Source organism: Callorhinus ursinus, unplaced genomic scaffold (genome assembly GCF_003265705.2).
Source record: "Callorhinus ursinus isolate GAN/ISIS: 27379988/994484 unplaced genomic scaffold, GSC_fseal_2.0 scaffold15, whole genome shotgun sequence".
NCBI lineage: Eukaryota > Metazoa > Chordata > Mammalia > Carnivora > Otariidae > Callorhinus > Callorhinus ursinus.
Window position 1 is genome coordinate 42,220,526 of NW_027397077.1, and position 12,034 is coordinate 42,232,559.

The window sequence follows — 12,034 nt, forward strand, 5'->3', positions numbered from 1 at the left end:
CGTGCATGCGTGCATGCTACAGAAAACCCATTTCTTTATGAATTAATAGCTCACCTCTTTGCTGTGGCTTTATTTTGGTCTTTTCCCTTTTTCATTTCTTCCCTCCAAGTCTGGGCAGAACATTTGCCCACTGAATAATAAATAGCTATTTCACGAGCCTTTTTTTGCTGCCCTTGCCAAAAACGTAATAATTAAGTCTAGAAATGTCCCCAAAGCCTATAGTTCCACAAATGATCGGCATCTACCTTCTAGACCTTACACACTTTTTCCATCTTCTGCCCATGTGACTTTAAAGGTAGACTAATAGCTTTAGGTGCTCTTTGTATAATCATCTAATATTAAATTCCCAGTATCCCCCAAAGAGTCCTCTGAAGGTAAAGGACTTAATTGTTTACCAGCCCAATGTCATTTTACAGGTGGTACCTACTTGATTTAGAAGGTTGTTTGATTCCATTGCCTTTCTTACACCAGATTTTTATGCTTCTTCCTGAATAATTATGTCCAGCCCAGAGCTGCACCATGCATGTCTAATGCCTTCAAAGGCCATTAGCCTACCCCAGAGTTCCTGCTGTTTGATTTTGTGGCCACAGATGACTTTGTGGCTTCAGGGTACCATTTTTAATTCATGAGAAGCAGGATGCCCAGTATTCCTGGTTACTGTCCTCTTCCGGGCAGAGTTCAGGGGCTTCTTGACAGGTTTTGAAACTATAGCTTTAGTGCAGTTCTAGGCAATGTGATTGTGAACAGCCACTTACTGTCTACAGCCGATGGGAGAGTTTCTGGATGAACAGAGAAAATGAGGATGCCGAGGAAGTCGTTGTCAACAGATATTTTCAGGAAATCCCTTCCACCCTGAAGTCAGCAGTGTACAGTAGTCAGGGTAGTGAGGCAGAGGAGGAAGAGCCGGAGGAAGAGGACAGCCACTCGTGAGTGTGTCCCGAGGAACAAGAACCCTCCTTGGAGGGGTCCAGGCCCCAGCGTAGACCTGCCAGGGCAGACACTGCTCTGAAGCTCCATTCAAAGTTGGGTTGGGGGAATTGTGGGTGAAAGCTCCTCCAGCAAGGGGGGACACACCTTTATAACTTGTGTTATAAAATTGTTCTTTGGGAAACTTAGGAACTACTGAAAACTCTAAAGGAGAACCAACTTTTCTGTAAAACCCTATCCCATGAGGGAACCGTTGTTAGCATTTTAATGTATTTCCCCTCAGTCTTTTAGTGTGTTCATATGATTAAGTCATATCTGGCCTTCTTTTCTTCCACTTGACCATCATAAAGTGAACTCTTTCTGGTAACATTAGTGGTCCTTTTAAAAACATGATTTTTAATATCTGCATAGGATATACTGTATAGATACACCATAGTTCATTGAACACTTCCTCTGTTACTGGACACCTTTCTGGCCAGGATGTTCTGATTGGGCAAAAATGATCTAGCTTGGGACTTTCCAAACTGCTCTATGGTACCTGGGGTTCCTTAGAAGGAGGTGGAGGTGGGGGAGCCTCAGATCCCTATCTCTGCTTCAACCAGAACAGCGCCTTTTATTGCTTGCCATGAGTTTTTGTTTTGGTAGAGTCCCACTGCCAGGAATAAAAAAGAGCAAAGGGAAAAAGGAGATTGAAAACCACCAGTCCAGCTCATGTATGTGGCTTCTGTAAGAAGGCTTACCATGGGCTGGGTTCCTGGATTGTGTTTGGACTGCAGTGCAAATCATACAGAGTTCCCCTGCAGGTCTCTTCCTGTTAACATCCCTCTCCATCTTTGTCTTTTTTCCCTTAGTTGTGAATTAGTGCCTATATTTGCCAGTTTGCCACCCATGGCTGGGTTTTGCAGATGAGGCTCACTGTGCCTTGCCTGCATATCTAATGGTGCTTCCAGATGACCGCAGGCCCTGGGCTTGAAAAGCTTGAATTAATAAACAAAGAGGAGGCAATATTACCTAGAGTAAGACCAGGTCTCAAGGGCTGGGAATGTCTCTCTCTTGAACTAGATTCCCAAGTAGCTTGATCTCCAACCTCAGCTGAAGAGGTTTCTCCTGTGTGCTGGTCCTACAGCCCTAGTCCCAAGGCGCTGATACTGACAGGTACTCAGTTTCAAAGACAATTGTTGGTCTTAAGAGAGCCCACTATATTTTATTAGATCCAGTCAGAAACCATTTCACCTGTTCGAGAAACCCTACTATGAGAGAACTTAGCTTTAGGTGTTAATTTTCCTTCTTCAGGAAGAGCAAGCCAGCTTCCCCTTTGTCCATTAAAAAATCAGATAGCCCATGCCTTTCCACGGCAATAAACTTGTCTCCACCATTTCCCCACATTTATAGTACATAAGTAAAAAGCACTCTTGGGTCTATCACCTTGCTCTTTCTTAGCACTGCTCTCAGGAAGACTTGAAATGAGGGGTTTAGCCTCTTCACTGTGGCAGAGCCACATAGTAGGGCATTAAATAACAGATCCCAGGAGGATCACCTTGCCTCATCCCACTGGACTGATTGATGGCTGGCGCACATTACAACTTCTGGCCTCCGTATTGCTGTATAACATTTGGCAATCTGACAGCCTGGCCAGCACTTTCTTTTTCCTGTTGTTTGTTAAACCCTTAGGGCTACTGTTATCAGTAGGCCATGGCCCCACATAACCTCTTTTGTCTTCTGTTGATTAGAGAGGAACATAATGACATCCTGGCTGTAGCTGATTGGGGACAGAAACTCTCCTTCTATCAACTAAGTGGAAAACAGGTATGTAGCTCTATACAGACCCAGTGGAAATACAGTTTTGGTCATGCCTATTATAATCTGTTTTCACTTTCAAAGATTATATTATTAGTAATTATACTTTATTATTGTTAGCTCCTGTTTATTGAGCATTTACTTTAATACCAGGTACTGTGCTCAGTGTTATTACATACTTTATCTCATTTAATTCTTTTTTTTTAAAGATTTTATTTATTTATTTGAGAGAGAGAATGAGATAGAGAGAGAGCATGAGAGGGGAGAGGGTCAGAGGGAGCAGCAGACTCCCTGCCGAGCAGGGAGCCCGATGTGGGACTCGATCCTGGGACTCCAGGATCATGACCTGAGCTGAAGGCAGTCGCTTAACCAACTGAGCCACCCAGGCGCCCCTATCTCATTTAATTCTTACAAAACCCTGTGAAGTAGGTACAATTGGTTATCAACTTTGTAGAAATGAGTAGGCAGGACTCAGAGCAGTGAAATAAAGATTATGCCTAAGGTCCCACACTGCTAGCAAATGGGTGGCACCTGATATTGAAACCCAGATTGTTTTGACTCTAAAGCCTAGGTCTTAGTTATGACTCTATCTTCCTTTATTTGCTTTATGCATTCTACAAACATTAATGAGCACCCACTGAGGCCAGCATTTCACCTGTGCTAGGAGCTACTGACAGAGCTGTTAATGCCTCTGCATTTAGGCTGGTAGGGGCACAGTTGATAGCCACTAGCCCCAGTGCAGCATGATACATGGCGTCTTAAAGAGATGTACAGATAGACTGTTACACAAAAGAGGGACACAAAAGAGGATAACATCACTGCTTGGTGGAAATGGGAGATTTTGTAGAGGTGACCTTTGAACAAGATAAACAGGAATTTGCTAGGCAGAGTACAATTGAGAATAGTGTTTCAGGCAGAGGAAATAGTATCTGCAAAGGCAGGGAAGAATGAAGACATGTGTCAACTCGGAATAGCAGGTTGTTCAGAGTGATGGGATCCCAAGAACTGTGGACAAAAATGGAACTAGAAAGGAAGATGGGGACATGATTCTAAAAGACCTGAGTCATGTGAATTAGGAGTTTGAACTTCATATATTGTAAGTATTTAGGAGCCATCAGTTTAGGTAGGGAGTGACTTGATCAGATTCCTGTTTCAGAAGAATTCCTTGTTTCTGTGGAGGGTGGATTAAAATAGAACCTGGTGCTAGGAAAACCTGTAAGGCTGGAGATACCAAGGATTAGAGTGAAGGTGGTATGGATGGCTCAAGCCAAGCAGGTGAGAAATACAGCCTGTTCAGTGGAGCCTGTGTTTAACAATATCCTTATTCCTCAAAACATGTCCTGCTAGAAAGGAGGTGTTTCAGTTATGTGTAGCCCAGCTTTGAGGCCATTTCTTTTCTACCTCATCTTACCATTGGTCTTTTTTTTTTTTTGTAGCTGAGTAGAGAAAAGATAAGTGAAGTGTCTTCTGAGTTTGCCTTGGCTAATTACCCCAAACCCTCACTTTTAATTATCTTGCATCTAGCCCTGGCCTATCTGTTCATTCATTTAATGTGTGTATATCATTATTCAACAAATATTTATTGGCATATCTATTGTGTACAAGGCGCTGGGCATGCGTATTGGAAGTTTTTGGGAACAAATAACCGCCCTACACTGGGAAGGAATGGAGTCTTGTTGCTATAGTGAAAATAAAAAAGAACCTGACTTGGTGGTCAGGGCCATGGGCAGTATCTTGCATGTATGTAGCACTAGAGTTCATGCTGTGGCCCAGAGTTTTTGAATGATAAGCAACCTCACTCTGCTGAGATAACCCAACTGGCTTGGAACAGTAAAATTGTTTCCTTAGTTGGGTGTCTTATTTAAATCTGGGAAGATTTAGAATTAAATATAGGATGATGAAGTAAATCAAGCCTACACTTTCGTGTTAGGTATAATTTGTGTATTTTTGACATTTTAAGTGTTTGTAATGTTTAAGGGTATCTGGATTAATGATAATAATAGCTACAATTTATTGAATTTTAGGCATCGTATAAACTCTTTACAAGGTTAACTCTTAATTTTTGTAACAACTCTGTGAGGTATGTATTATTATCACCACTTTACATGTTAGAAAATTAGGTACAGGACAATAACCACCCAAAGCCATACAGGGTAATAGTGGCTAAGTCTGGTTTGGAACCCAGGCAGACTGATGCTAGAATCCATATTAGAATATCTATCAGATCTGTCTTGTGATGACCATTTAAAAGTTGTAATTGAGTAATCAATTTTATACATCCAATTTTAAATTGAAAGGTATAAGAAATTTTTAGTTAAGCACCTAAGTAATATTGGAATGTTAAAGAGATTCATTATATTTTCTGGCTTGTGGGGGTGGGGGATAGTTACTGGTCTTCTTGAATCTATATACTTATGTCTTTTTGGGGAGGGTATGTGCTATGGTGAGCGCTGTGAATTGTGCAAGACTGTTGAATCACAGATCTGTACCTGTGACACAAATAATGCAATATATGTTAAGAAAAAAAAAAAGAAGAAGAAGATAGCAGGAGGGGGAGAATGAAGGGAGGGAAACTGGAGGGGGAGATGAACCATGAGAGACGATGGACTCCGAAAAACAAACTGAGGGTTCTAGAGAGGAGGGGGGTGGGGGGATGGGTTAGCCTGGTGATGGGTATTAAAGAGGGCACGTCCTGCATAGAGCATTGGGTGTTAAGCACAAACAGTGAATTGTGGAACACTCCATCAAAAACTAATGATGTAATGTATGGTGATTAACATAACAATAAAAAATTTAAAGAAAAAAATAAAAATATATACTTATGTCTTTATTCTTCCACCAAATGTGGAATAATTTTTTTGTTATTTCTTCACATAATTTTTCTTCTTCATTCTCTCCTTTTCTTCTGGGTCTCCATTTACATATTAGACCTTTTGATATTGTTCTCCAGGTCACTGAGGCCCTGGTCATTTCTGAAGTCTTTTTCCCCCCCTGCTCTGATCTGTTGCTCAATCTTCAACTTCATTGACTCTTCTGTCATCTGTAATATTTCTGTTAAGCCCGTCCAGTGAATTTTTGTTTCACTTATTGCATTTTTCAGTTCTAGATTTCCATTTGGTTCTTTTTTACTATTTGTCCATTCATTCTAGGAATATTTTCCTTTATATCCTTGACCATAGTTATAATAGCTGTTTTAAAATTTCATCTGCTAATTCGTTTCTGAATTATCTTGGGGTCAGTATCTACTAATTGTCTTTTCTCTTGAATATGGTTCACATTTTATGCTTTTTGGAATTTTGGGTTATATTCTGGACAGTGTAAATGATGCATCATAGGGATTCATTTCTGTTATGTTCCTCTGAGGATTACTGTGTAGTTGTTTTTGTTTTGTTTTTTTGTTTTTTTTTTAATATGGAACGCTTCATGAATTTGTGTGTTATCCTTGCACAGGGGCCATGCTAATCTTCTCTATAGTGTTCCAATTTTAGTATTTGTGCAGCTGAAGGAGCACTGTAGTAGGGTTTTAATTTTTAATTTATTTTATTTATTTTTTTAAGATTTTATTTATTTGAGAGAGAGCAAGAGCAAGAGAGATCACAGAGGGAGAGGGAGAAGCATACTCCCCACTGAGCAGAGAGCCTGATGCAGGGCTTGATCCCAAGACCCCAAGATCGTGACCTGAGCTGAAGGCAGACACTTAACTGACTAAGCCACCCAGGCATCCCTATAGTTGGGTTTTTTAAAAACAAGTAGTTAACTTTGCTGGATTCAACATTCAGAGTCCCATGTTTCCACTGTAAGCAGCAGCTGAAATCTCTATTGAGTTCTTTAGCCTTGCTAGGCTGCCTAGCATCTGCCTCACATGTGTGTAGTTCAAAGAGTTCCAGATATTCAACAGAGTGTATGTGCAGAATTTTGGCTCTCCCTCCTCTCTTTCCTCTGTCTCTTTTCTGGGATTTCCCCTCATTTTTAAGCTGTTATAGACACTCCAAATTCTGTGCTCATCCAGCAGGGTGCTGATAGGGCCTGCCCTTAGGCAGAAAGCTGTTAAAAAAGGGAGACACTCACGTAGTGCAGTCCTTTCTTCCAAATACCCATGTGTTTTAGTTTTTGTCTGCTTCTGGTTGCTCTGTGGTGCCTTCAGGTGGTTGTAATTTATAGTTGGTCCAGAGTTCATAGTTGTTACCTGCAGGAGAGTTGGCCCAGTGAGAACTAGGAAACCATTACCAGAAGCTGCAAGCCTTCCATGTCATGACTCATAAGATTTTTTTAAACTTTCAGGCACCTGTGTGGCTCAGTCAGTTAAGCGTCTGCCTTTGGCTCAGGTCATGATCTCAGGGTCCTGGGATCGGGTCCCACATCGGGCTCCCTGCTCAGCGGGGAGTCTGCTTCTCGCTCTGCCCCCCCCCCCCCCCCCCCCCCGCCGCTTGTGCTCTCCTCTCTCTCTCTCTCTCACAAAAATAAATAAAATCTTTTAAAAAAAGGATTTTTTTAGTTTTCTTACTAGATTTACTATCATTATATAAGTACTAGGGGAAATTTTGTTGTTAGACATTTGAAATTCTTTTTTTTTTTAAGATTTCATTCATTTATTTGAGAGAGAGAGTGGTCATGCACGAGCAGGGGGGAGAGGCAGAGGGAGAGGGAGAAGCATGCAGGTTTTTAGAATTATTTCTTTAATAATCTAATAGTTTAATAATGGCAATCATAAATACTCTTTTTATTCACAAAAAGTTCCCTCAGGGGCAGCAAAAACTCCAGTGACAATAAGGAGCTTGGACTTTAATGGGTGGTAAGGGGAGCGGGGGACATCAAATTAGCCCTGTTAATTTTTTTTAAAGATTTTATTTATTTATTTATTAGAAAGAATGAGAGAGAGAGAGAGAGCATGAGAGGAGGGAGGGTCAGAGGGAGAAGCAGACTCCCCACCGAGCAGGGAGCCCAATGTGGGACTCGATCCCGGGACTCCAGGATCATGACCTGAGCCGAAGGCAGTCGCTTAACCAACTGAGCCACCCAGGCGCCCAGCCCTGTTAATTAAGAGAGCAGTGAGAGAAGTGCTGTGGGGGAGGTGAACACAGGGCCATGGGAGCACAGAGGAAGGGGCACTAAATCAGGCCTTGGGTGGGGCGGAGAGGTTGGGGGATGTTTTTTGTAGGAGTTGACACCTGGTAGAGAGAGAGAGGGAGAGGACACTCCTGGCCAGGGCTGGGGTGGTATGGAGAATAGCACTTGTGAGGACATGAAGGCCTGAAAGAGCATGGTCTGCTTGGCAAATTATAAGATGTTCATTTTGGCTGAGAAAAGGCTCTTGGGAGCCGAGCTCAGGAGCTTGACCTTCACCATAACAGCTAAGGGGAGACTAGCAAAACTGAAAAGACAACTCACAGAATTGGAGAAACTTTTACGAGCTAATCATATATCTGATAAGGGACATGTATCTGGAATATATAAAGAACTCTTACAACTCAATAATAAAAAGACAACCCAATTAAAAATTGGAGAAAAGATCTGAATAGACATTTCTCCAAACAAGAAATACATGTGGCCAATAAGCACATAAAAAGATCCTCAACATTATTGGATACCAGGGAAATGCAAATCAAAGTCATACCCACTTGGATGGAGAAATTGGAACCCTTGTATACTACTGGTACGAATAAAATGGTTCAGTCACTTTGAAAAAATCTGGCAGTTCCTCAAAAGGTTAAACATAAAGTTACTACAGATCCAGCAAATCCACTCCTAGGTATATATATCCAAGAGAGATGAAAACATATTCACATAAAAACTTGTACACATATATCCATAGCAGTATTATTCATAATAGTCAAAAAAGTAGGCATGGCCATCAACTGATGAATAGATAATAAAATGTGGTAGATCTATATAATGGAATATTACTCAGCAATGAAAAGGAGGGAAGTACTGATATATGTTCCAATGTGGATGAATTGGTCCCAAAAGGCCACAAATTGTGTGGTCCCATTTATGTGAAATCTCCAAAGTAGGCAAATCTATAGACAGAGAAAGTAAATTAGTGGTTGCCAGGGGAGGGAAAGAGAGGAGAATTGGGATGGACAGCTAACAGGTATGTGGTTTCTTTTTGGGGTGATAGAAATGTTCTGAATTAGTGATGATGTTTGCACAATTAATTATATACTTTAAATGGGTGAATTGTATGATATGTGAATTATACCTCAATAAGGTTATTATAAAGAAAAGTAGGATGGTTGTAGTTTCAGAAGAGAGGACAATTTTTTAAATTGGATATATTTGGCTTTATGAAATACTTTTTTAAAAAAAATAGAAGAAAGAAGCTGAGGGGAACCATGGAACCCTTGCAAGGGCTGTGTGTGGAGGAGAGCCTATGGGAGAAAGACCAATCCCTGGGTCTGGATTGGTTGAGTTGCTAAGACACATACCTGGAGCAGCTAGTGGGGACTGGGCGGAATGCTGCCCACCCTAGCAGTGGAGGATTCAACTATGTGGAGGGGAGGAGTAGGGTGCTCCAGAGGAGACTAGCTTGTGTTCATGATGGAATCCCACAGGGGATAACGGTGGCCAGCTTGCCCTTGTCTTCTTGACTCCCCTCATTAAAGTTGGTAGGAAAAGCCCTAAATTGTGTTGTGAATACTATGGATTCACTAGTGGTTTTTCCCTTGGTGTGTGTTTTCTTTCCTCAGATTGGGAAGGATCGGTCACTGAACTTTGACCCCTGCTGCCTCAGCTACTTTACTAAAGGGGAGTACATTTTGCTGGGAGGGTCAGACAAGCAAGTATCCCTTTTCACCAAGGACGGAGTGCGGCTTGGGACTGTTGGGGAGCAGAACTCCTGGGTGTGGACGTGTAAAGTGAAACCTGACTCCAACTACGTGGTAAGAAGAGGAAGTTCATTCTGTTGGGCCATTGCCTAAGCAGGCACAGACATCAGGCATGTGTAGCCAGTCAGATCATTGACATTTGTTCCTGACAACTGGGAGGGCAGACTCTTTCTCCACAGAGAGCTGGGAATTAACAACTCTCTTTCCCTGCAGGTGGTAGGCTGCCAAGATGGCACCATTTCCTTCTACCAGCTTATTTTCAGTACTGTCCATGGGCTCTACAAGGACCGGTATGCTTACAGGGATAGCATGACTGATGTCATCGTGCAGCACCTGATCACCGAGCAGAAAGGTAAAAGGCAGGTATGGCCCCTCTGCCCTCCAGCCTTTGAGAAGAGGGGTAGGTTGAGAGGGCTGCTGATAGGGCAAGTGAAATGATAGGGAATGTTCCTCCTCAGTCTTTTGGAAACACGTTGGACCACTGGTTCTTGCCTCTTTTTTTTGGAGGTTAAGGGGAGAATGTAGATGTCTTTGAGGATTTAATGAGAGCAATAAACCCTCTCTTAAAAAGGGGGGGGCGCAGACTTAACATAATTTTGCTGCTGCTAATTCCAAGGGGAACACGGACCCTCTGACTAAGGGAGGATAATGCATGGCATGTCAGAACCAGGGTGGCTGAACTGCATGGGTCTTTGTGGACCTATATCCTCTCTGGTGTGGATATACTGGAGACCTTCTCTCTCAGCCTCATCTCCACTTGCCTCCTGATGGGTCCTTACCCCAAGGTTAAGCAGGGGAAGTGGGTCACCACAGGCTCAGTCAGAAGATCCAAGTTCCAGGCCTAGCACAGTCTGTCTGAACCTCAGTTTCATCCACTGTCCACTCAAGTCGCCATGCTGGTTAAATGGGCTAAGGATCCACTTATTTCAAGTGTAGTCACACACAGCTGTGCTGGCCATAGCACCCTGCCCAGTGCCTGGGTGTAGGGATACACACTGAGGGTTGTCTTACAGATTCAGCTGGCATCCTTTGGTTCCCATCTGGGAGCACCTCTGGCTGAAGATTCCAGTTGTGCTGGTGAGGGTATAGCCACTTGGGCGGCTCCCCAGCTTCCATTCTGGGGACATTTTCTCCATCTGGTCTGCCGTTAGAGTGTGAAAGCCTAGTATATACCAGAAACTACATGCAGTTCTCTGTTGTTGACGGTGGCGAGTGGAGAGTAGCTTAGAGGCATGGATAGTCATCCAGATGGCCTTCTGATCATTAGGGGCAATACATTAATGTTGTGCAGAGGAGTTTAAACTCATATTTAGCAAGTGAGGGTATCACTAAGAATTTTACTTTCCATACTCAGTTGTAAACTTTGAACCACAAAGATTGTATATGATTTTGGATGCCATTGTTTAGTAGAGCTGATTGCACATATTAGACACTCTGTAAAGAATTTTTGATGAGAGTGTCTGCTTTAATTGCCAGTAACATTAAGTAAATGATAGCTTTTAATTTTTCTGCCTTCTACCTTACTTAACAATCTCTTGCTAGAGCTGGATTTCTTTTTCTTTGACAGTTCGGATTAAATGCAAAGAGCTTGTCAAGAAAATTGCCATCTACAAAAATCGATTAGCTATCCAACTGCCAGAGAAAATCCTCATCTATGAGTTGTATTCAGACGACTCGTCAGATATGCATTACCGGGTGAAGGAGAAGATTGTCAAGAAGTTTGAATGCAACCTCCTGGTGGTGTGTGCCGATCACATCATCCTCTGCCAGGTGGGCAGCAGGTTAGAGGGATCGGGCTGAATCTTCTTCATGTTTCCTCCAAGGATAGGGTACCCAAATCATGGTTTTAAAATCGAACACTAAGAAACAAGTCCCTTTCCATCAAACTCAGTAGCTGTTCATTGCTTTAATTTTATTGACATCTAGAGGAGTTAGACTCTACTAGAAAGTCATGGGCCATAACCTGGAGAATACCTTTTTGTATTGCAAAGCACTTTGTTATCCTAGGATTATACATGTTTTAATGACTTAAAGCATACACTGATAGAAATGAAGAGCGATTTTTTTTTTGGTAAACATATACACATAATTTATGTTATCTTTCTGTTAAACAACAAAAAATATATAATATCAACTCAAAAATAGTAAAGGAAGTTTTACTTGCTGAAAGATTTTTCCACAGAAAGAAATTTCTCAACTGAGAGCTTTCTACAAAATGTCTAGGGCAATGCCAAGAGAAGTTTGGAAAGACTTTGAGGGAAGGCCAGCCCGGCATCTTTCTTGGAAGTAGAGGTGGATTTAGTTTCATAAAAGTAGTCCTGTTAGAAGTGATAAAGTGGAAGAAATCCTTTAGAAATCACTATATGTAAAATACAAATAAAATCTCTCTGAAAGTCAAGAACTTCAAGCAGTTTAGAGGTGCCACAAGTTACAGATGTGACAAAAAAGTGTGCTTTTGGATGCTGCCTCTGTGGCTTCCCAGAGGT

At 41.9% G+C, this 12,034-nt stretch overlaps 1 protein-coding gene and 1 non-coding gene across 7 annotated transcripts in view; one reads left to right on the plus strand and one right to left on the minus strand.

Moving 5' to 3' along the window:
* IFT122 (intraflagellar transport 122) overlaps positions 1-12,034 on the plus strand; it is a 68,893-nt gene that overhangs the window by 16,981 nt on the left and 39,878 nt on the right. For 4 of the 6 annotated variants that reach the window (XR_012380965.1, XR_012380964.1, XM_073901682.1 and 1 more), the window contains exons 8-12: positions 765-926; positions 2,658-2,733; positions 9,411-9,602; positions 9,762-9,900; positions 11,116-11,318. Coding sequence is in view for 4 of the 6 variants with exons in the window: in XM_073901682.1 (XP_073757783.1) it covers positions 765-926; positions 2,658-2,733; positions 9,411-9,602; positions 9,762-9,900; positions 11,116-11,318 (772 nt within the window). In the remaining 2 variants the exon portion in view is untranslated. The remainder of the gene's footprint in view (positions 1-764; positions 927-2,657; positions 2,734-9,410; positions 9,603-9,761; positions 9,901-11,115; positions 11,319-12,034) is intronic. The other 2 variants (XM_025885393.2, XM_025885394.2) reach the window with 1 other exon arrangement.
* LOC112834309 (U6 spliceosomal RNA) lies at positions 6,130-6,235 on the minus strand. Its single transcript, XR_003210835.1, has one exon. It is a non-coding gene; the product is annotated as a U6 spliceosomal RNA (small nuclear RNA).